Consider the following 21,444-nt stretch of genomic DNA (forward strand, 5'->3'; position numbering starts at 1 on the left):
TTGCGAAGCTTCGAGCTTCAAGGATCGCCTGCAGATGGCCAAGATGTTCCTCTCTCACCTCATTAGCCTCGACGATACCTGATCATGCGTTTGACATGGGCACAAGCATCACGCACGCATACCAGAGACGCGTTCGTTAGGCACGGAGAATCACCGGACCGCGAAGGACGCGATGATGGGCTCAAGCCAGGTAGAGCGGTCCGGTCCTCGAGTGCTCCTGACTCTCGGACTCGCAGAACATAAGTAGCGGGCTCGCAGCCAGTACGATGCCGGATCCTCACAGAGCCAGCTATGTCTTACTTCGCACACACCACCCCTTTCGCCTCCAACCCGCTCGAGACTAAGGATGACCTCGCTAAATACCTCATTGGTCTCCTTGATCCGCTCGCAACTCACACCTCGCCTGGGGGTGCTCGCATACATCTCGGCTTCACCGGTACGCACTACGATGAGGCCGCTGCTCAGCTCGAGGGCTTCTCGCGACCCATCTGGGGTCTGGCGTCGTTCTTGGCCGGAGGCGGGTCGTACGTGGGCGCCGAAAGATGGGTGAGAGGCTTTGCTAACGGGACGAATCCTGACCACGAAGAGTTCTGGGGGAACATGAGAGACAAGGATCAGCGGATGGTTGAGTGTTCTGCTATTGGCTTTTCGCTCGCTGTAGCCAAGGAACACCTGTGGGACCCGTTGCCTGCTGAGGGAAAGAAGAATCTCGAAGCGTGGCTTGCCGGAATGAACGACAAGGAGATGCCGAACACCAATTGGCTTTGGTTCAGGGTGTGTTCATGTGTCATTCCTCCTTGAGACAGAAGAGCCTCACAAGGGAGACATGCACAGGTCTTCGCTAATCTCGGACTGTCGAAAGTAGGTTCGCCCAAGTTCGACGGAAAGCGGATGAAGGCGGACATGGACCACCTCGACACCTTTTACATTGGGGACGGATGGTCTCGCGACGGTCCGGAGGGAGTAGTCCAGCTCGACTACTACTCGTCATCGTTCGCCATTCAATACGCCCAGTTGGTGTACTCCAAACTCGCCCAGACAGAAGACCCCGAGCGCTGCGAAGAGTTTCGCAACAGGGCGCGCAAATTTGCGCTGGACTTCGTATACTACTTCGATCCTGAAGGTGCGTGCCAGGGCACGGATGCATAGCCTCCAGCTGACGAGTGTAAATGGACACAGGACGCGGTGTAACCTTCGGACGAAGTCTGACTTACCGCTTCGCGATGTCTTCGTTCTGGAGCGCCTTAGCATTCGCGGATGTTGAACTGCCTGCGCCGCTCACATGGGGTGTCGTGAAAGGTCTACAGTTGCGCAACATCCGGTACTGGGCCAGACAGCCCGGTGCCTACAATTCAGACGGCACACTCACCATTGGCTATTGTTACCCGAACCTTAACATGACTGAGGTGAGTGCGATCATTGGCTTCAAGAGGTCGAATTCACATCTGAATGACAAACTACTTCGATAGAACTACAACTCACCAGGAAGTCCGTACTGGTGCTGCAAGTCCTTCATTGCGCTTTCTCTTCCGACATCCCACCCATTCTGGGCCTCCCCAGAGGAACCGTACCCCGCATCACTTCTCAACACGACCAAGTCGCTCTATAAGCCGCTGCACCTCGCCACACACCTTGGCGGGCACACCTTCATTCTCTCCTCCGGCCAGCAATGCTCCTACCCCGTGAAGCAGTCCGCGGCCAAGTACGGCAAGTTCGCGTACTCTGCCGCGTTCGGCTACAGCGTCCCCTCAGGCAGCCTCACCCTCGAGGAGCATGCCGCGGACAGCGCGCTCGCGCTCAGCGACGACGCAGGCGAGGTGTGGAAAGTGCGACGCGCGACGAAGGAGGCGCGCTTTGAGCGGGCCGCGGCAGGCGGGCACGAGTGGCTCCGCTCGATGTGGTACCCCTGGCCGGATGTCGCTGTCGAGACGTGGCTCATTCCGCCGGCGGGGGATGCCCCGCTCTGGCACCTTCGTGTCCACCGCATTCGCACGAAGCGCGCGCTGCTCTCCGCAGAGGGCGGTTTCGCGATCTACGGCCAGGACTCGAACGATCGGGCGCTGGGTTCCGCAACGGGCGAGGCGTTTGGGACGCTGGAGAGCGGTGGCGAGGCGAGGGCCGCGTCGAAGGCGGGCGCGTCGGGCGTGGCGGAGCTGAGCACAGCGGGGAGGTTGGGCAAGGCACTGAGGACGGATCCGAATACCAATTTGATGGTACCGAGAGCGGTGCTCCCAACGCTTATGGGTGAACACGCGCCGGGGGAGAATGATGTTTGGCTTGTGACGGGTGTGTTTGGTATCCCGAGCGTGGGTGACCAGGAAGGGGCGCGGGCGGGCTGGGAGGCGGAGTGGCACAAGAGACCGACCGTTCCGGAGGAAATCGCAACGTTGATTGGGAAATAATCCAACAGAGTGAAACGCATACAATGTACATACTTTCTCGTAACCATGCAGACTCACGCGAACGCGATGACTCCACGTTGGTGCAGGTCCGGGTATTCGCGTTCGATATATGCCTCCAGAAAACTTGTAGGTCCTTTGCCTTCTATGACAAATTTTTGGAGCGAAGAGAAGTCTTCCCGAGCAACCGTCTCGCATATGCTTTCCCAGCCCAGCGCGGTGAGATCTGCGTAGCTTGCTCGGGACAGCTTCCGGACGGCGTTTTCTGAAGCCAAGGCGCTCAGGTCCTGCATGTCGTCGATATGGAGTGACAGTGTGACTTGGTGCAAGCGAGGGGAGCGTAGCTGGGCGAGCAGCTTTGGGATCCAGAGGAGGTCTCGGTTCTGCCGGACACACATTGTTGCGACGTACAGTCGGAGCGCGAACGATCGCAGGCAAGGCAAACCCGACAACGAGAATCCGTCCTTGCCGAGAACGCCTGGTGGACTGAGTTGAGCGGATAAATCAAGAGGGAAACGAGGAAACATACTGTCCAACGAAGCTTCGCTCTTCACGACGAACTCGAAGTGCTGCAGATGCGACCCGAAGATGTCCAACAGCACCTCTGTTGGCCACACTTCCCACATAACATTACATGATAGGGTCAAAATTGTTCGGGGGTTCGGGATGTCCTTGAGCCAGTTGAGCAACGCAAGTGCGGGGATGCGATCCCACACGAGCTCCGCGAGCTCTATCGTATGCAACCCAGGAGGCAGAGACGGGAGTGGCGGTTCAACCGCATAAGTGAGCCCTATTAGGAGTGAAATCGACACATACTCCAGGTTCTGGAAGGAGGAAAGCAGCGCAGCGAAGTCATGTAGTGTTTCGAACCAGCAATCACGAAGGGTTAATTCCCGGAGGGCGGGCAAGGTGCGAAGGAAGGCCCTGTGGACGCCACCTGCCATTCTCATGTTATCCAGGGTGAGCTCGGTGACAGCGGTCAGGGCCCCCAAGAATTCCAGAGACACATTGTTCCACGCCCTGACAACGTAGAGTAGATTGTGCAGCTTGATGGAACGGACCGCGCGCGCGAGCTCTGGTGACGCTTCGAGCAGCCATGCGAACTTCATGCAGGTGTGAATTTGAAGCATGATGTGCCCGAAGCGATGATAGCGAGATGCCGGAAGCCATTGACGACACGTCAGAGCGCATGCCGCGAGGGAGCGAGAGTCGGTGTGCAAATAGTCAATGATGTGATCTGTGAGCTCTGGGGGAAGGTAGGGAACCATCGCCGATTCTACCAACGCAGCGGGGTATTGTTGGTATCTGAGAGAAATGAATTTATGAGCGCACAGACCTATAAGACGCGTGTGGTCGATGAGGTCGGAAGGTGTACGGATTCCAATATCGAGGGAAACGTCGAGGAGGGTGCAAGGACTCGGAGGGTATGTAGTACTCTTATCTCAGATCCCGCAGTATCGGGTCGGGATCTTGACCACCCACACCTTCGGGCGCCTCGTCCCATCCAAACAAGTAGTGACGGTGCTGGCGCTGGCAGACTTGTTCCGAACTGGCAGCAACGACGTGTTCAGCACTGAGGCGCACCCCTTTTCTACAGTCAGTATCTACTTTGAACGTTGGACGATTGTCTCAATACCCTCGGCTGACTTTGGCACGACTCTCACAGGCCCATCGCGGAACCACGATGCGCTTGGGTGACCTTGATGATTATTCCTTGTCCTCAGTCGTATCGCTCCTCAGTCAATGCGACAGTTTGAATCTCTCCCTGACATCTCGCAGGATTCATCCCCTCGCCAGACGCCACGCTCTGTCGACGATCGACATCAAGACGGCCGCGCAGTTGGAGAGGATATCCAGCTACCTCCTGGCGGATGTGCCCAACCGCCTGCACTTCGTACGGGCACTCACCGTGTTCAGGGTCGCCTTCGACCCTCGCGGGCGGCACAGCGAGGCGGAAGGTTCTCTTCTCGCGGATGTCCTCGAACGAGCACCGCATTTGAAGACGCTGCGGCTCGAGGCAGCGGGTGCTCTATTCGAGGCGGAGCCGCGCGTAGCATCTGCAACATGTCGCTTGGACCAGCTAGTCCACGTTGATCTGCGAGGTCTGTCCTCCGCCTCATTGGAAGTCGTGGATCGTCTTTCCTGTGCGCCCCGCCAGCTTAGCCTACATGGTGCCTACCCCAGATCACATAAAGACTGCTGCGACGCGACTTCACTGCTTTCTGCTCCCGTTATGCGAAGCGTCCGTTCTCTCCACCTACGCCACTTCCGTATCGCGGACCAACAAGTCGATTCTGTTGAAGACGGCCTTTACCACACCCCGCCGCAATGGCCAGAGCTCAGGGACCTGAAGATAGAGCATAGCTATGTCTCTGCTGCTACTCTTGTCTACGCATTCCCTACTGTCAAGGCGATACACTTTAAATCCCGGAAAAGCATGGAAGTATGGGAGAAAAAAGATGCTATCAAGGCTTTTAAGGCCAATGTTAAGATTGTCATGGCTGGCACTAAGCTCAGGGATCCCCTCCCCAGGTTGGAGGCCCTCGCCAGCATCAGGCGTGGGGAGTGGACTGTGACCACGGAAACCGCATGTTGGGGGTATCTCGACTGGGCTTACGGAACTTCCGAGGATTTCACGAACTGGGAGATAACATTCAAAGTACGATGGCTTATGCTCCACTCCGAGTCCGACTGGTCATCTGTGTCGCAAATACTGCCAATCCTACAGCGTACTTTGCCTGTCGTCCTTTCCCTACAAGGCCTCCCTGCCCTGTTGGAGCGGCCCATGATGTTCTGGCCGGAATTTGTCCGTATTGCACCCCGCATTCGCTATCTCGATCTTACACTGTCGTGTACCGATACGTTGGACTCGGATTTCAACATGTACTGGACAGTGAGTCAGCCCGCACCATGTTGTCCTCGCATTCAGCTGAAGCATACTTATACTATAGGACAGGGTGTTCTCGGCATTATCAGAACTACCCTTGTTTGCTCTGCGCCTCTGCCGCAGCGGCAAACTTTACGCGCATGACATGGACGAATCACGCCTCACTGTCTATCCGCGTTGGTCGTCTGCGATATGCGACCTAGCCGCGCACATCGCGGGCATGGTGACGTCTTTGCACATCATCTCCGTCGGAGAGGGTGTTCAGGTATACAACCGCGAGTTGTCACGCTATCGCTTTTGCGGGCATGCATTATGGTGGCGGATCGTTCCGAATGATGAACCGCCCTCGGCGAATGTGGACCGTGAGGAAGATGCAGGGGAGAGTGTGCACTCCGGGAGCTCTGACGGGGATGTCGATGATGAGGGATCTGCAGAAGAGGGCTCAACACACGGAGAGACAATCGACCCAAACCCGAAGCTGGCAAGGACTCTCGGCCCAAGTGCATCTCGAAAAATGGTGCCCATTTCACGAGACCTGGGTGAACATATTCGTATCTACATGGAGTCGAGCGAGTTCACAGAAACGTCGGCCTTCGACGGTAAGCAGTGCTTTCTATGTGAAACCTGAAACTGGGTGGGGAAATTGACAAGGGATCGTAGATGAACTATTTGAGCGACTTGCACGAACTGCGGTTCCGAGGGAGGTAGTATCCGAGCCGTAATGAGCGACCTAAGTAGCATCAGACTGCGTCACACGAAGTACGTACAATACTCGACAGGAATATCGTGGCAGTTGTATGCCAGACACTTAACGGATATTTGAACACTCAAGTGTGAAGGATATGACACCCGAAGACGCTGCACTAGGTCTACGGTACTATGTACCTACGTATATCTGTTAAATTTTGCACACATGCTACTGTGCAGGACAAGTGGTCCATTAAACCTGCCTCGGTCTGGTTTGTTCGAGCCGCGAGCGCTACAGTACATGGAGGTCATTGTGCCCAACGGCACCGTGGAATGGCGTGCATCATTTCCAGGCGAAAGCCAGCTAGCACTGGAGGTGGCCGTATGCCACTACCCACTTTCCTGCCCAGGACTCAGGGATTCGCAGACTCGGAAGGTGGCCGTACGGGTGGTGTGTGCCAGACATGTGTCTACCCTGCTGTTCGCGCCTCGGTCCCGGTGGCATGTGTCTGTGTCTGCAACGTGTTCCTCATGCCGCTTCCTCTCACATCCAGCTCGCACTCAGTCCGTGTTCATTCACAAGGTGCATCGCTATGTCCGCCCTGTCTGGGCTACCCAGCGCCCTTTTCATCGTACAAGCTGACCGTGGTTTCAGCAGCTACATAGGACGTCTTCACCCAGTGGTATTCAGCACGGATGCGATGTAATGGATGCGACGCACTGCCGCCGTGTCATATCCGTTCCTCCAGAGCTTCAGAGGTCCCAATAAAGATTAGACTTTCCATGGGAAACACCAGGTGCGTCCGTCAGATAAGATCTTCCGCTCGCTATTGTCGAACGCGTGCCCGTCGCGTTGTGTGCGCGGGTGCTCCGTCCCTCCTCGTCCTCCCCGCGGCCTTGACCTCCCCTCCGACTCGCGTGCGAGCTCTCGTCTCCCCACTCTACGCCCCCTGCCCTTCTTTCTTTCCTACACACCGTCATTGTCCCCTTCTCTTTACGTCATCACTATGTCTTACAACGCCGCACAGACTACGACAGCTGCAGCAGGCTCTGCGGCAGCGACCTTCTCTGTAGATGCCTACGACGCCACCAGCGGTGGCACAGACTTGCTTACCGGCGACCTCTACTTCCTTGCGGATGTCTTGCTCTTGTGCGTCGCCGCCCTCTTCTTCCTCCTCGCTCTCCCCCGAGCGATCACCCGCCTCACCCGCCTCTCCGCCTGGACCGAAGGCCTCTTCCTCCGCGCAGGCTCAGGGAGAAGGCGCGTTCAACATCCTGGGTCTCTGTCACCGAAGGAAGGTGAAGTGTACGACTACTCCGAACGCAGTTTCGCTGCGCGGCGGTTCACCTCACAGCGGCGCGTCAACCCGACCTCTGGCAGTCCTACAACCGTCACGGACGACGGGGACTCCGACGCCGCCCGCTCGCATCGGCGGCCTCCCGCGCATATGCCTGCGTGGTCCTCCATCTTCCCTGGAATGAGTGCACGCTTGGGCGCCACCCTCCGCCCGGGCCACTCTGTCGGCAGTGCGCTGCTCCTCCTCGGATATGCTGTGCTTATGCTGTTTGTTGGGCTTGAGGGCGGCAATCCGTTCGTGGAGTACGTTCCTGCGGGTTGGGTGGCGGCAAGTCAGTTGCCCGTGGTGTTCATCTTGGGAACGAAGAACAACTTGTTGGGAGTACTGTTAGGCAAGGGCTACGAGAAGGTGCGTTTCTGTTGCTTAGACCGGAGCTCGGGACGGCTCACAGGCATGTAGCTCAACTATCTACACCGCTTTGTCGGACGCTTCGTATTCCTCGCTGCCAACGTGCATTCACTTGGATATTGTGCGTCACAGCATACGATCGTGTGCAACCTGCATATTGACACCAGTCTCTACAGTGTACCAATGGAGCATTCAAGGCACTCTGGCGCAGAACCTTACACCAAACATCATTTGGGGCTTTGTGGCACTAGTGTGCGCGGACATCTTGTTTTTCCTGTCTCTCCACGAGCTCCGTGAAGTGCTATATCCACTCTTCTATTTCTCGCACGTCCTCGCCGCCATAATCATCCTTCCAGCCGTACGTCCCTCTCTCAACGCCGTCTCACCCTAGCTCACCGCTCACACCTTCTCAGACTGCCTTGCACGAGCGCAGCACAACACCCTACGTCATCACTGCCCTCGTGCTCTACCTCTTCGACCGCCTCCTCCGCATCGCCCAAACGCGCCTCACGCACGCACACCCCCGCGCGCTCCCCGTGCTCGGCACCGTCCGCCTCACGCTCCCGACGCTCAGCACGGGCTGGCGCGCGGGCCAGCACGTGCGTGTGAAGGTGCTCTCGACGGGCATGGGCTGGTGGGGCTGGGCAGAGAGCCATCCGTTCACGGTCGCGTCGTGCGCGGAGGACGGTGGGCGAGGGAGTGAAGGTGAGGGGCTGGTGCTACTGTGTAAGAGCGCGGGGAAGTGGGGCGAGAGGCTGATGGAGCTGGCGAGGAGGGCGGAGTATTGTGAAGCGGGGGGAGGGAGTCCGCGCGTGCGGGTGCTTGTTGATGGGCCGTTCGGTGCGTGCTCATTCGTGTGTTCCTCTGACATGTGGTGCTGACCGGAAACTGACTTGCGTTAGGCGGACCCGGGCATGCTGTCATTGCCAGCTACTCCGCGGCACTGCTCGTCGCGGGTGGAAGCGGGATCTCGTATCCCCTCGCCATCGCGGAAGAACTGCTTCGTGACGCGTCGTACGGCGCAAGTCGCGTGCGGCTCATCAACCTCGTCTGGAGCGTGCAAGACACTGGTGCGTACCCCAGCTCATCGTTATCCCACAAAACGCTCACCCTACATGCATTCCAGCCTCGCTCGACCCTATACTTCCCCAATTCACCCGCCTCCTCCGCACCGCCCGCCACACAGGCACACACCTGCGCATCTCGCTCTTCCACACCCGTGCCACGACTTCGACAGAGCCCAAGCTCTCCCCCTCCGCGCGGTTCCTCCCACAGGGCCTCACAGTGCGCGCGGGGCGCCCTCCGCTCGCGAGCCTCCTGTCGAGCGTGGTCAACCGCACGCTGGAGGTGCACAAAGCGTCGGTCGCGTGGACGCCGCAGGCGGGCTCCGGGGAGGCGCAGGAGCGCAGGAGCCCGAGCGGCGTGTTCGTGGGCGTGTGTGGGCCGCGTGCGCTCGGCGAGGACGTGGAGAGGCTGGTGAGGACGTTTGGGGCGCGCGAGGAGCGTGCGGGGAGTGTGGGCGGGGTGGAGTGTCAGGTGGAGGTGTTTGGGTGGTGAGGGCTGTGATGAACTGTTACGATGCGTTTGGATGCTTAGGCTCGTGTCGAGATATTGGGTTGGATTGTGTGATACACGGTTTGGATTGTACAGTACTGTGATGTATCTGGTAACATGTATTATGATTATTTGTATTGACCATGGTGCGCTTCACGTCGGTGAATATTATTCTCAGGTCTTTATACGTCCTCATACCCGAGTACTGTATGCGTGTCTGCAAATTTGAATACTGACATGACTCTTACCCTAGGGTGTGCTTGTGTGGGGTGTCCCTTCATTCATCAATGGTTAGCGTTGAAACGCTGATCAACAACAGGTAGCGCAAGCTAGTGGATTGTTTAGCCAGGCAACGAACATTGAACGCTGTATACGGATTTTATACTTGTCTGGCAGGGTAGTCAGTGGATGCACAGACGCTCGAGCCATTTTCGTGGATTAAAATACGTCGACATCAGAAGCATTGACCAGCAACTACTTACACCATCGTAGCACCAATATGCGTCACCAATATAGAATATATAGAATAGTCCGTTAAACAGTTCGTCAAATCAGGCATCGTGCCAGTCCAAAACGTGATCTTCAAATCTACTAGCGTCCATACTCGATGAACGCGTCCGAGTCGGCGATCCGGATTATCTCGACTTCGGATCCGTGAACGCCATGTCCGCCAGCCCGCCATGGATCCCGAACATCTTCTTCACGTTGACGACGAGCAGCATCAGGAGCGCAATCGTCTCCGGGGTGATCTGCAGGCAGTAGAAGAGCACCTTCGCCGCCGTGCCGTTGTGCGAGCCCGGGCCCATGGCGAGGAGGGAGTCGGTGTAGTTTGCCATCACGACGAGGCGGTAGATTGGGGTGATCGACTGCAGGCACGGGGTATGTCAGACGTCGGTTATACGGGGAGAAAAGGAGACTTACGAGGATGCAGCAGAGAGCGCTGAGATAAAGCGCGGGGATGAGTGCTACCCGAGTGGGGCGCGTCACAAGGCCCCAAAGCACCAGGAGGTTGCTGCCTTGAAGTAGGAACAACGCGATGCCCGCCGAGAGGTATCTATGGCAACAACGAGCTCGGATTAGTCTCAGTCCAAAACAGCCTCTCCCACAAAACGAACGTACCGAGAGTGCTGGACCAGCATAGCGTCGTAATGGCTCATTTCGCCCGCGTAATAATAACCGCTCGAGACCGCTCCCATGGCCATGGCCGTAAGACGCAGCACCAGCTGAGCGAGGCAGAACATCCTGATCCAGTGTCTGCGCCGCGGCTCGTCCGGCAGGACTTCCGTCTGGGACACCTCGAGCGCACACTGACTCATGCTCAGGGAGGACCCGTGTCCGTACAGCTTGGGCTGGAGCAGCTCCGCGCGCTCTGCGTCGGAGGCCGTCTGCGCATCGGCCGGGGGCAGGCCCTTGGCGGCGAGAGGCAGGGCGTCGTTGCCGCGGGTGCTGTTCACGAGGAAGACCATGATGAGCGTTCCAACATCTTGGGTCATCCCGACGATGCCGATGGCGTAGCCGCCTTGGAGGAAGTTGACGTAGGTCTTGGGCGTGCGGAGGTCCGAGTTGTATGCCTCGGACGTGCGAACGGAGAAGTCTACAATTCTGTGCGAGGCGAGGTTGTGTGAGCTGACGACGACCGGGCAGAGCGAGGGAGAGGACTTACCGTTCGCACGTGAAGATGATGGTGCCGAGGATGACGAGAGTGCGCGAGCTCTTGGAGATGAAGCGGTAGGCCACGAGAGCAAGGATGAAGCCGTATAAAATATCAAAGAATAAAGCAGGAGCAATGTCAATGTGAAGTGGGACCCCTCCCATTGGGGCGGGAAATAAATTAACGGTGGGAGAAGACATGAGAATGTGGAGAAGAAAGGGGGAGAGTAATTAAAGGAAGAGAGTGTTGCCTCAGCAGGACACGACTGTCAGCTTATATAGCATTTGCATGAGCTGCGGCTCTGGTTGGGGCCTCGCAGTAACCGATAGGCTGTGAATTGCAAGAAGCGGAGACGGGACACTGAAGACATGCAACTGTCGACATCCTCGACGGACCAATCCCAAGTGGCACACTACGCGCGCGAAGTGAAACAGAAACAAGGCGGCCCATGGAAGCATAGTGTACCTGGCACAGGCATCCGCCTCTTGTGCTTTGTTGGGTCCAACTCAGCCAACCAGGGCCTGCGAGACTCACGTAGTATGCAGCATTGTCTGCAAAGTTGTCGTTGTGGACTGGCACTGACACAACTTCGAGGCCCACTTGGAGCCCGAAGGCAGTCCGCTGACGTGCACACAATTCAGCTAGCCAACCAGCCATGGTGCAGGGTGCCGTGATCAGTAGTTGGAGCCAATGGGATGGCCGGCAGCGAACTTCTCCCCCGCCTCTAGACTATGGTCGTTTCGACTGCCCGACCGATGTCCGAAGGGACGTAATCTTTGCTGTGCAGCGCGTAAGGGCTTGTTCGTTTGGTGAGTGCTACGCGCACCAACCATCATCCAACAAGGGGTACCTGCGAAAGCACCCAATGAGAAGTCAGTGTTACACCTCTTAACGGGAAAAAAATGCGACACACCATTTCAATGATGGGAGTCTTGGTCGAGTCCGACTTCTTTTCGTCCATGCTTAGGCGGTACTGCCGCCCAGTCCGTGCAGCCCGACGGCATCCGTTTGGGGGCCGCGAGCAAGACGCTCATCTGGGACAAAGAAGTTGAGACAGACTAATCATGTTAGCTCATTGGCTCGAGCACATCAGAGCCATGGAACCCCGTCGCGGTCAGCAGGTCTATGGACGTGGCAGCGGTGTTGAGCACAGACGGTGGATAGCAAAGGTCGGTTACCATCAACTTGAACACGGTCCTCGGATGAGCATCGCGGATTGGGATATTGCACCGAAGGCACTCAAAACAACCCTCGGAGTTCTGAGACGTGGCATAAAGTTACTTGAAGCACCTCGTGCTGGTTGTGTACAGACAGAGAGTGCGACCGAGATCAATGCATTTGAAGGATTCCGAGTCGGAATCGGAAAGACGGCGGCCAGTGACCAGGGTGCCCGTACAGTTCACCGCCCCAGGAGAAACAAGGCATTCCAAAAGTGGAATATGCACAGCAAAAGAACAGCCCGACTGTGGCTTGTCGATGTTCGGGTTGAGTGCAACAGAGAGGTTGAAACGAAGCACGTCGGTTCCCAGTTTGGAAGACGATCGCGATCGAGCGGTCCGCTCCAGGCGTCTGCGCTCGACCACAGTGAGCTGCTCAGCACTCATCGCGCACGGCACAGACGCGTCCACAACGAGTGCAGAACTTCTGATTCTCTCGTTCAGCACGGAAATCATTTCCTGCGGAAGCTTCACATCATAATCTAGAGGAGTCGGCAGTCAAGATGTCGGGCCACGCTGTGGACTATTCCCTGTATCTTGTTACCGGGCGAGAGCTACTCCCGGTAGGAAAGGTGCTTGCTTGAGCCTTTTGTTAGATTTCTAGGCCATAACTGAAAGGGCACCCTCGCAGGATTACTATGAATCTCTCGAAGAAGTAAATGCACATCCTCTGTTCTGCGATTCCGTTTGTGAGATTATGCACAGTCGCTGCAAGGAGGGGTGACCCTCGTACAGATCAGAGAGAAGACAGCGGAGACAGGCGAGGTGTGTGCTCCGTCTCTGCGCTCTTCTACTCGGACGTGATACAACCGTACCCCTACCAGTTCCTTGAGATCGCCCGACGGTCCAAGGAGATATGCCACAAGTACGGAGTCCCCATCCTCATCAACGACCGCATCGACATCGCGCTCGCCATGGGCGCCGATGGCGTGCACATCGGCCAGACCGATATGCCCATCGCCGTCGCGCGCTCCCTCCTCCCGCCCCAGGCGATCATCGGCGTGACGTGCAACACGCCCGAGCACGTACGGCAAGCGGTCAAGGACGGCGCGAACTACGTCGGTGTGGGCCCCGCGTGGACGACCCAGACCAAGAAGAACCTGAGCGCAATCGTCGGCGTGAGAGGCCTGGGCGAGATGCTCAGGGAGCTGGACGGCACGCTGGTCAAGTCTGTTGCTATAGGTGAGTGTTCATCCGCCCATACCGTGTCTGGGCTTGGTAGTGAGCCGGTCTTCCACTTCAGGTGGAGTCAAGTCTACGAATGCCCTGCACTGTCTGCATGGCTCCGTCTCCGTGACGGGCAGTGCTCTGGATGGGCTCGCTGTAGTGAGCGACATCGTCGCATCGCCAGAACCAAAAGTTGCCGCAGAGAAGCTGGCGTCCATCGTCCGCGCGTTCAAGGGCTACTCTCCGTCTTCCTTCTCTTTGCCTAGCCCACGCTACACACCCGAGTTCGTCAAAACACAGGCTGCGGCGCTCGTGTCTGCCGTGAGGAAGCACAGTCCGCTAGTTCACCAAGTAAACTCTTTAACTTCTCGCACCGAGCACTCTGCTGACCACTCGGAATACTAGATCACGAACACAGTGGTGACGAACCAGTCCGCGAACGCGACCCTCGCCCTCGGCGCCTCCCCGATCATGGCGAGCTCCGCCAAGGAGATGGAGGACCTGAGCAAGGTCACCGGCGCGCTCCTCGTGAACTTCGGCACCATCCAGGACCTCGACGGCATGCTCGCCGCAGGCAGGTTCGCGAACATCAACCGCAAGCCGGTCGTCTTCGACCCCGTCGGCGTGGGCGCGTCGCGCTATCGACAGACATCTGCCGACAGTGAGTGCGCTCCCCAGCGGGCGTAGGTTGTGTTAACGGACTGTCGCCCACAGCGTTGTTGAACACTTGGCAGACGACTGTCATCAAGGGCAATGCGGGAGAGCTAGCTGCGATCGCAAAGTCGACCGAGGTGCGACTGCCGCCTTGAGAGGATACCTGCTGTCTAGCCACTCATGCCATGCCGTAGGTCCAGTCGAGGGGCGTCGACAGCATCGGCAAAGGCTTCCAAGACCCCATCACCTTCGTTTCGCAGCTCGCCCGGAAGGAACGTACGTCCCCTCCCTCCAAGCCGCCCTGACCTCGCCCGACGCGCACACCCCACAGGCTGCATCATCGTCCTCACGGGCGTGCAGGACTACGTCTCCGACGGGAACGTCGTCGTCCGCTGCTCGAACGGGCACAAGCTGCTCGGCGACATCACCGGCTCGGGGTGCATGGTCGGCACCGCCGTCGCGACGTTCTGCGCCGCGGCGAGCTTGGAGGCTGCTGAGACCGGGGACGCGCTTCTTCGCCATGACGGGCTGCTGGTGAAGGGAGACATGCTCGTGGGTGCGGTCGCAGGGTGAGTCGTCGTTCTCCTGGAGCTTGTTTGGAGCATGCTCAAGTACGCGTGGGGCGGCTAGCGTGCTGGCGCTGACTGTGGCTTCTGAGTTCGCTGCGGTGAGGCAGGATGTACACGGGAGCGGCACATTCCTGCCTGCGCTCATCGACGAGCTTGGGGCGCTGACGCCGGAGAAAGTCGCAGAGGCCGCGAACGTTGAGGTGTTCCACCCATGATGTGGGCAAGCACCAGCGATGAAGCAGGGATGTGAATAATGTAGTCAAAACTTCTTGTGTATCCGTAGATCGTACACCACCGAATCCTGGCCTGTATCCGTCGTACCTAGACGTACAAGTATATCATACACTCCTCTGTACACGTATTCAAGTACCTCGTACAGTGAACCACGCTCTGATTGTCTCGCCCTAAGCACCGACCAGGACGACATCTGGGTTGGGCTTGTCGAGGATATGCGGGAACGGCGTCTCCGAAGTAGGTTGCAACCAGTTCTTCTCGTCATACTGCGCGTACGGAGGAGACTCGATCATGTGGAACGTGTACGCGTAGCGTGTGTTCGGGCTCAGGTTTTTCTCAGACTTGTGCAGCACGCTACCGTGGATCAGCACCATATCGCCTGCACCCGAAGACATTCGTTAATTCAATCGCTTACGGCCACCATATGGTGCAATAGGGGGGAGCGCACCTGGTATGCACGCCTCGAGGACGTACCTCCCTTCCGGCTTCGGGGGAGCCTGCTCCGGAGGGACGAGGGTCTCGAAGCCGGTGCCGCCGCCGGGCTTGCGCACGAAGCGCTTCGTTATCGGCGCAGTGAGGTGCGAGCCAGGCAGGAAGGACAGGGCGCCGTTCTCGGGTGTACACTTCTCCAGGGCGATCCAGAAGCCGAGCGCGGAGGGCGGGTCGGTGTACTGTTTACCGGACGTCAGTGGCTGTCAGTCGAGGACCCTCGCGGCAGATCGACTAACCAAGAATGTGCTACACGGGGATGAGGTGTGTTAACGGATCTGGGATAGGCTGGATGTGGACGTACGAGTCGTTGTGCTCCCCGACTAGGGTTGGAGTTAGGGGCGGATTGCTATGCTGCAACGACGTGTTGACGCACCTTCGCCGCCGATGCGAGGCTGCTTGCAGATCACCATTGATTGCAAGGCTACCCTCACTTCAATGGTCGAGGTCGTCGGTCGAGAGCGACTGCACTCACCCACGGGGTCATGGTGGAACTGGAGGTCACGGACAACGGCCTTCATCGCATCGTTCTCCAAAGTTACTTTGCGGAACACAAGCTCGAGCTCATGCAGCCCTTCCGACATGGTCAACGACCTGCCACGGGCTCACAACGACGACTCACCATGCCCGATCTTGTTCACCGCCTTCTCCTTGGGCCTGTTCAGCTTTCCATCCGTGACAGCATCCTCTTCGAGAAAGTAGCGGATCTTGTCCCCAGAAGTGAGGAAGTAGTCATCGCCGACGTGGTTGTCCTCCCCGGTGGTGAACTTGGTCTACTGAGTATATCAGTGTCTGCGCGTCCGTGCAGCATGGACATGGGCGGCGGCACGTACAAGCGGGTGGTCCTCAAGACTGAAGCCCTCGATGAGTTCCTTGGATCGTGTCAACAGTGCCTCTGTCTCCTCTGGGTTGAGGAAGGCTGGCAGACGCAGATACCTGAGAGGCGTTAAGTCGGCCAGAATGATCACAGGTTGCGAACTCGTTTACCCATCCTTGCGGAACTTCGCAAGTGTTGGGGTTCAGTACTCGCTGAAGCAGGTGAACACATCAGAACTGACCTGGTCGACCTGGTCCTGAGTGAGGTACTCGAGTTTACGGACACTGGCAGGCATCGAGGTCGCGGTCAGTGGCAAGCGCGATCGTGCGTATAGTCTGAGCGGGCCGACGCTGCCGGTGCTACTCGGCGCCCGTCACAACCTTACACACGGTCCTTACACGGTCCAGCCAGACAGTGCAAGTAAAACAAAATGAGCGAATAATGAATCCCTCAAGCAACGAACATTACAAAATAATAAGAATACACGCAAGCACAGGCCAAAATCCTGCACCTCTATTCGTCCGGCCCTACGTCAATGTTCTCCCCTCGCCCCAGCTGTTCGATCAAATGGTCAATCTTTGCCTTGTGTATCCGGTGGTGCTCTTGCCAGCCCTTCCATGGATGGTGCGGAAACTAGTCGGATCGCGTCAGACACAACAGAAACAATCCGTTGACAAGAGTTCGCCTCACCAAGCGGCCAAAGTCCTGGAACACCTTGTCCGACGTGCCCTCGGGCTTGTGGTAGAAGTGCTTGGCGAGCAGCACATCGTCCTGCAGGCTGTACCGCATCTTCTTCTCCGGAGGCGCGGGCAAGGGCGCGTCCCCGTCTGCGTAGTGCAGCTCGTGCTTATGCCTGCGATAGAACTTCATCCACGAAGCGCGGGAGTGGTGCGGCGCCTAGCAGAAGCGAAGCAAAATTGGCTATAAGCTACGAGCCCGACGATGTGGAACGAACTGTCCTTGTTCCAGGCATGGACATACCTTTGTCGCGACGTCCTTCCAGAACGTCACCATGTCGACCTTCCCGCTCTGCGTCCGGTTCCGGTACTCGTAGAAGCGCACGAGGAACGTCACGTCTTCGTCCGTGAAGGCGACGCCCTTCCCTGTCGTGCTTCTGAACAGCGCTCGAGGCGGAGTCGGTGATCTCGTGCGGGTGACATCCGCGGCGGCTACCCGATGGGCGGCTGCGATAGTACCGGGCGCAGCCCCAGGAATCGGTATGTGCTGCTGCTGCACGTCTATCATCTCTTGTGGCGGCGGCGGGTCCATTGCTTGCTGCTGTTGCTGCTGCTGCTGTTGCTGCTGCTGCTGCTGCTGCTGCTGCTGCTGTTGTTGTTGTTGTTGTTGCAATTGCGGTTGCTGCTGCTGCGACTCATCCTGCCCCAAATCCTCGTCCACCTCAGGGACGTCCATGGCGTACCCACCTAACCGGATTTGGTGTTTATTGCAATATCGGCGCCATGAGTAAAACCTAGGCGGCCATGAGATATGTAGGAAGCTCAGAAGACGGGAGGACGTACGTATGATGAGGAGCCTGGGTGTCAACAACATTTGATGAGGCGCGCAACTAGTGAGGGAGAAAGAAGACTGACCTTTACGGCTATCCGTTCACAAATTTCTCGCAAACTAGACACAGAAGGTGAGTTACAGCGGCCATCGCTACTCAGGAAATGCCCAGTACCTCAGAACCAATCCCTGCTCCTGACAGTAGTCGATGTACTTCTTGAGATACATGACGTCGTCTGACGTGAAGAGATTGCCGCCGTATGTACTCTTGATCACTCGTGTTGGAGGAGTCGGTGACCGTGCAGGAGGGTTCCGGCGGTTCGTGACTAGGGTCGAGGCTGGCGGGGCGGGTTGAGGCTGCGGCTCCATTAGCAATTGTGCTACACCGAGTGAAAACGTCCATGCTACCTGTGTCCTGATTCGCTTTCGGCCTCTGGATTTGTCGCCCGAGGTTGACGCCTCAGCATCAGCATCTACCTCAGCCTCGGCCTCGGCTGCCACGACCACTGCAGCAGCAGCGGTGGACGACTCCGCAGTGGAAGGGCCTGCCTCCTCCATATACGCGTCTTGTTCCGGATATGGAGCCGGCTCATACTACAAAAATGGACAATCTCGTCAAGGTGTGGCAGCACGATGGAACACAGATCTTACGGGTTGTGGATAGTACTCCGCGGGGGTAACCCACGGACGCTGATCTTCCCTGTACCTATAATCATACTCGGGACCAGGCGGAGGGACCATAGCATTTGGGTGAGATGGAGGCGGCGGAGGTGGTTGGTGGTAAGCACCGGCCCAGGCTGCCTGTCCATCCCTGTATGGGTCGTGCGGCATCATGTGCGGCGGCGGAGGGTGTGTAGGCGGAGGCTGCATATGTGTCTGCGAGGGAGCAATGCCGTTCGCAGCCTGCCACGACTGGGGAGGGGCGGCGGTTGGAGGATGCATGGATGGTGGACCATAGACTGCATAATTGAAGGCGTGCTGAGCATGATGCACGAGCGGATCGGTCGCTGCGGCTGAGATGGGAGGAGGGATTGGTGGGGGGTGCTGGGGCTGTGGCTCGAGGACTTGCGGAGGATGGGTCGGAGGCGGTGCTTGCTGCATCTGGTGCGCCATGTCCTCCGGACTGGGCAGTATGGGTGCGGGTGGTGGAGGAGCGGGCAGTTGGACATGCTGGATAACAACAGGGATCACCCTTGACGGTGGCACCTTCAGAATGACTGTCGTAGTATACATAGACATGCGTATACTCACTGTTCTTTCCCCGTCACCTTACATCCGGCCCAGTTGGTATGGTACGTCTGCAGCTGGCCGGTGTTGACGCACTCGATCACCCATTGAGCGTTCAGGACTATCTTCCCTTTCTTGCCGATATATTGGCGAAACAGACTTTGACCAGACTCCCTGTGTGGATCCACTGCGTGGAAGGTGGAAGCCATCAATATTGGGCGAACACTATATGAGAGAACGAGGTAATGCATATGCGGTGCAACATGCAGGTCTGCAAGTTGCGCACATACAAGTAACAGACACTTACCTAGGATGTACGGAACACCGCTATAGCCAGGAGACACTATTCCGCCATGAGTCTGCAAGACAAATGGTATGAGCAGCGTGTTCCATGCGTAAATGGGGTTGTCTCGCGACAAGTGTCTCAGGCCGGAGCGTCGACAGGACAGACACGTCCTCGAACGTGCCACCGGTTGAGCTAGACGTGTATTCCTTCCATGCGCGGGGCTCGACACAGAGTATGTACAACTTGTTGACATACCGTGATTAGTTCGACAATGGTGTCTCTGCCCTCTACATCCTTCTCGACATAGATTTGAAGGGCAGTGCCCATCATAGGGTCAATAAATATGTCTTGCGACGGGTCATGGTTGGGGTCGAGCTGCGCGACGGGCAGCTGCTGAGAGTGATCGCGTTGCGCACGACGGTTCGCGGTACGGACTGGTGCCATGGGTCTCGCCCGGAGGAGCACAGATGGTGGTTGGAGTCTTCAGGGGGCCTCCTCGCCTCCCTCTCGCCGCCGGTGGCCGTTCTGGCATTTTGGCGCCCGCCTCCTCCTCGCAGCCACCGTGCTCGTCCTGCCACAGCTGCCAGAGCCCCCGCCTCGCACCCTCCCTGGCTCTTCTCCGGCTCTGCTAGGGCTCTCAACTGCTGTTCTTCGTCTTTGCACCGCTCGCACTTCAATGCGTTCCTCGGCGTGGCAATGCCTGGTCCGACACGCGGTCTGGGACCTTCGACACTCCGAAGTTTCGTCGTCCCTCGCTTCTGACCACGTTCAGTAATTCGTGGTTCATCGCTGTCTATGACCGGCCTTCCCTGAGGAGCCTCATCAGATAGCTGCAAAACCATTCACCTACCTGCATTCGCCCCACTGAGCTGCATCTATTGATGTTACAATCTGGTGGATGCGCGCGACGTTCGATAGACGTAGGGCGGGGATGATCAATGTTCATTCAGGACGTCGAATGGTGAGTCGCTCTACTACTTTGCAAGCTGTTGCGAAGCGCAGAAGCCACGCCGTGCAAGTTACGGCAGCATGTTTATGCAGGTACTTCTCGCAAGAAGCACACTCCAAAGTTCACAGTTCTGCCAATGCGAGTTCGTGTCCTTGTTTGTGTGCGTCATATAGTGCTTCTCCGGTATGTGGGATGTCCGACCTGCTTCGTCGTACATGGTGAAGTTTAGGCGGTCCCGGGCGTGTGCACTTTGAAGGTTCGTGCGACATCCATATGGAATGAGTACGCCATGCTGCACCCAGATGTGGCGGATACGCCGATGCTATGCACGTCAGCAGTCTGAAATGTGTTCGAATCTTCGTGCAGATCATGTATGCACTTCCACATGCGAGCGTAGCGGAGTTGACTGGCTACAAATGTTCACAGGGACGTACGGCGGCGAAGCCTTGAGGACGATGGCGATTGCTCGTCTAAGATGCGATCGTCGACTTGACAGTTCGTCTCTATGGCTGCTTGTCTCCGTCCTGGTTCCCCGCCCCGAATAGTACTTGTCGCAAGACAGCCTGGTATCCTTCCTACAGCTTTCACTACATCACGCACTGTCACTTCGCCGCTGCCCAGCGCCACAAGTGAAGGCGGATCTCCTCGCAACCCAGCATAATGCTCGAAAACGCATCTCACGGCCCAGGTAGCAAGCTTCTCTCTTCCTGAGATTATATCTCGGTGTTTAGCTCTCGATAGAATGACCCATCTCACTCCCCAGTGTTTGGACAGATGGCAATTGACAGATATCGGTGAGTTCAGAAGTTCAGCAACTTTGTGATACGTCCTTCTCATCGCGAAGGCTCTCAGAAACGGAGCTATATACGGAATGTCACTTTTGGGTCGGTTTGACGCGTTCTGCCATAGCCGACATTCCCCGGTTAGTCACCAGCTGAATAAGTTCAAGTTGGGCTGTCAGTCTGGGTTCGTTGCGGTGTTTTTGCGCCGTAATACGGCGTTACGGCCGCAGTGCCTAAAACCCCTTCAAGCATTTGTGGTTTGTCTGATATGACCACCATCTACGGTGTTTCGCCCCTGACATAGCTCAGTTGGCAGCTTGAACATGTGCGCGGCCTCGCGCTCTAGACCGGATGACTTGCACAAATGAGATGAGAGTAGATGCTCGCGAAACATGCAGAACCGCTCTGCTTTCCCCCTGGTGAAACTGAGTTAGTCTGGGTGCACATGATATGCGCCTAGACATCCTCTGCATACTTCGACCTCCTTCCATTTGTCGGGCGTCGACTACTCGCCGCCGTTCCGCGTAGGTTTTTGTTTCCTCTGTGGCTCCGGTCGCAGACAATTGTCCCATTTTGCCTCCGCTCGCTCATTGTTTGGCGCGCTTATTATGTCCGCAGTCTTGTCGCGTTGGTTCCGCCCGCATGACTTATTGTGGCCAATAC

At 57.3% G+C, this 21,444-nt stretch overlaps 10 protein-coding genes across 10 annotated transcripts; 5 read left to right on the plus strand and 5 right to left on the minus strand.

Annotated features, from left to right (window-relative positions):
* Positions 1 to 291: 291 nt before the first annotated feature.
* On the plus strand, positions 292 to 2,402 carry B0H18DRAFT_869118 (uncharacterized protein; the record flags this gene model as incomplete). Its single annotated transcript, XM_048039986.1, has 4 exons — positions 292 to 774; positions 835 to 1,123; positions 1,180 to 1,406; positions 1,470 to 2,402. The coding sequence occupies 4 exons, from the start codon at positions 292 to 294 to the stop codon at positions 2,400 to 2,402; spliced, it is 1,932 nt and encodes a 643-aa protein (XP_047898999.1).
* A 53-nt stretch (positions 2,403 to 2,455) lies between these two features.
* Positions 2,456 to 3,667, minus strand: B0H18DRAFT_1114125 (uncharacterized protein; the record flags this gene model as incomplete). The annotated part of the gene is made up of 2 exons (XM_048033072.1): positions 2,456 to 2,877; positions 2,929 to 3,667. The coding sequence occupies 2 exons, from the start codon at positions 3,665 to 3,667 to the stop codon at positions 2,456 to 2,458; spliced, it is 1,161 nt and encodes a 386-aa protein (XP_047899000.1).
* A 416-nt stretch (positions 3,668 to 4,083) lies between these two features.
* Positions 4,084 to 6,008, plus strand: B0H18DRAFT_1114126 (uncharacterized protein; the record flags this gene model as incomplete). Its single annotated transcript, XM_048033073.1, has 3 exons — positions 4,084 to 5,292; positions 5,351 to 5,885; positions 5,947 to 6,008. 3 exons carry the CDS (start codon positions 4,084 to 4,086, stop codon positions 6,006 to 6,008), a joined length of 1,806 nt encoding a protein of 601 aa, XP_047899001.1.
* Positions 6,009 to 6,150: 142 nt separating this feature from the next.
* On the plus strand, positions 6,151 to 7,021 carry B0H18DRAFT_975552 (uncharacterized protein). Its single transcript, XM_048044082.1, has 2 exons — positions 6,151 to 6,770; positions 7,002 to 7,021. The coding sequence occupies exon 1, from the start codon at positions 6,166 to 6,168 to the stop codon at positions 6,637 to 6,639; it is 474 nt and encodes a 157-aa protein (XP_047899002.1). The 5' UTR covers positions 6,151 to 6,165; the 3' UTR covers positions 6,640 to 6,770; positions 7,002 to 7,021.
* On the plus strand, positions 6,799 to 9,244 carry B0H18DRAFT_411680 (ferric reductase like transmembrane component-domain-containing protein). Its single transcript, XM_048037965.1, has 6 exons — positions 6,799 to 7,679; positions 7,731 to 7,800; positions 7,856 to 8,037; positions 8,093 to 8,519; positions 8,582 to 8,749; positions 8,806 to 9,244. Exons 1-6 carry the CDS (start codon positions 6,981 to 6,983, stop codon positions 9,234 to 9,236), a joined length of 1,977 nt encoding a protein of 658 aa, XP_047899003.1. The 5' UTR covers positions 6,799 to 6,980; the 3' UTR covers positions 9,237 to 9,244.
* Positions 9,245 to 9,771: 527 nt separating this feature from the next.
* B0H18DRAFT_411712 (uncharacterized protein) lies at positions 9,772 to 11,357 on the minus strand. The gene is made up of 4 exons (XM_048037966.1): positions 10,897 to 11,357; positions 10,353 to 10,835; positions 10,155 to 10,287; positions 9,772 to 10,099 (listed from the first exon to the last, which is right to left on the minus strand). Exons 1-4 carry the CDS (start codon positions 11,082 to 11,084, stop codon positions 9,869 to 9,871), a joined length of 1,035 nt encoding a protein of 344 aa, XP_047899004.1. The 5' UTR covers positions 11,085 to 11,357; the 3' UTR covers positions 9,772 to 9,868.
* Positions 11,358 to 12,465: 1,108 nt separating this feature from the next.
* Positions 12,466 to 14,823, plus strand: B0H18DRAFT_411801 (Hydroxyethylthiazole kinase). The gene is made up of 10 exons (XM_048037967.1): positions 12,466 to 12,673; positions 12,733 to 12,756; positions 12,807 to 12,866; positions 12,926 to 13,283; positions 13,345 to 13,619; positions 13,674 to 13,929; positions 13,983 to 14,059; positions 14,117 to 14,198; positions 14,254 to 14,491; positions 14,553 to 14,823. Exons 1-10 carry the CDS (start codon positions 12,605 to 12,607, stop codon positions 14,704 to 14,706), a joined length of 1,593 nt encoding a protein of 530 aa, XP_047899005.1. The 5' UTR covers positions 12,466 to 12,604; the 3' UTR covers positions 14,707 to 14,823.
* A 72-nt stretch (positions 14,824 to 14,895) lies between these two features.
* On the minus strand, positions 14,896 to 16,357 carry B0H18DRAFT_1207007 (phytanoyl-CoA dioxygenase; the record flags this gene model as incomplete). The annotated part of the gene is made up of 10 exons (XM_048036197.1): positions 16,273 to 16,357; positions 16,202 to 16,215; positions 16,048 to 16,150; positions 15,837 to 15,987; positions 15,690 to 15,788; positions 15,591 to 15,638; positions 15,519 to 15,537; positions 15,454 to 15,463; positions 15,174 to 15,396; positions 14,896 to 15,104 (listed from the first exon to the last, which is right to left on the minus strand). The coding sequence occupies exons 1-10, from the start codon at positions 16,324 to 16,326 to the stop codon at positions 14,896 to 14,898; spliced, it is 930 nt and encodes a 309-aa protein (XP_047899006.1). The 5' UTR covers positions 16,327 to 16,357.
* Positions 16,358 to 16,449: 92 nt separating this feature from the next.
* On the minus strand, positions 16,450 to 19,572 carry B0H18DRAFT_975580 (uncharacterized protein). The gene is made up of 11 exons (XM_048044083.1): positions 19,306 to 19,572; positions 19,072 to 19,123; positions 18,789 to 18,951; positions 18,189 to 18,729; positions 17,946 to 18,131; positions 17,713 to 17,894; positions 17,624 to 17,657; positions 17,552 to 17,565; positions 17,013 to 17,502; positions 16,722 to 16,928; positions 16,450 to 16,664 (listed from the first exon to the last, which is right to left on the minus strand). The coding sequence occupies exons 1-11, from the start codon at positions 19,492 to 19,494 to the stop codon at positions 16,545 to 16,547; spliced, it is 2,178 nt and encodes a 725-aa protein (XP_047899007.1). The 5' UTR covers positions 19,495 to 19,572; the 3' UTR covers positions 16,450 to 16,544.
* A 13-nt stretch (positions 19,573 to 19,585) lies between these two features.
* B0H18DRAFT_975587 (uncharacterized protein) lies at positions 19,586 to 20,371 on the minus strand (the record flags this gene model as incomplete). The annotated part of the gene is made up of 4 exons (XM_048044084.1): positions 19,586 to 19,821; positions 19,877 to 20,011; positions 20,070 to 20,182; positions 20,256 to 20,371. Coding segments are annotated over 2 exons (229 nt in total), but the record flags the coding sequence as incomplete, so codon positions are not given.
* Between the last annotated feature and the right edge of the window lie 1,073 nt (positions 20,372 to 21,444).

This window comes from Fomitopsis serialis (genome assembly GCF_022376445.1).
Source record: "Fomitopsis serialis strain Sig1Antser10 chromosome Unknown B0H18scaffold_4, whole genome shotgun sequence".
NCBI lineage: Eukaryota > Fungi > Basidiomycota > Agaricomycetes > Polyporales > Fomitopsidaceae > Fomitopsis > Fomitopsis serialis.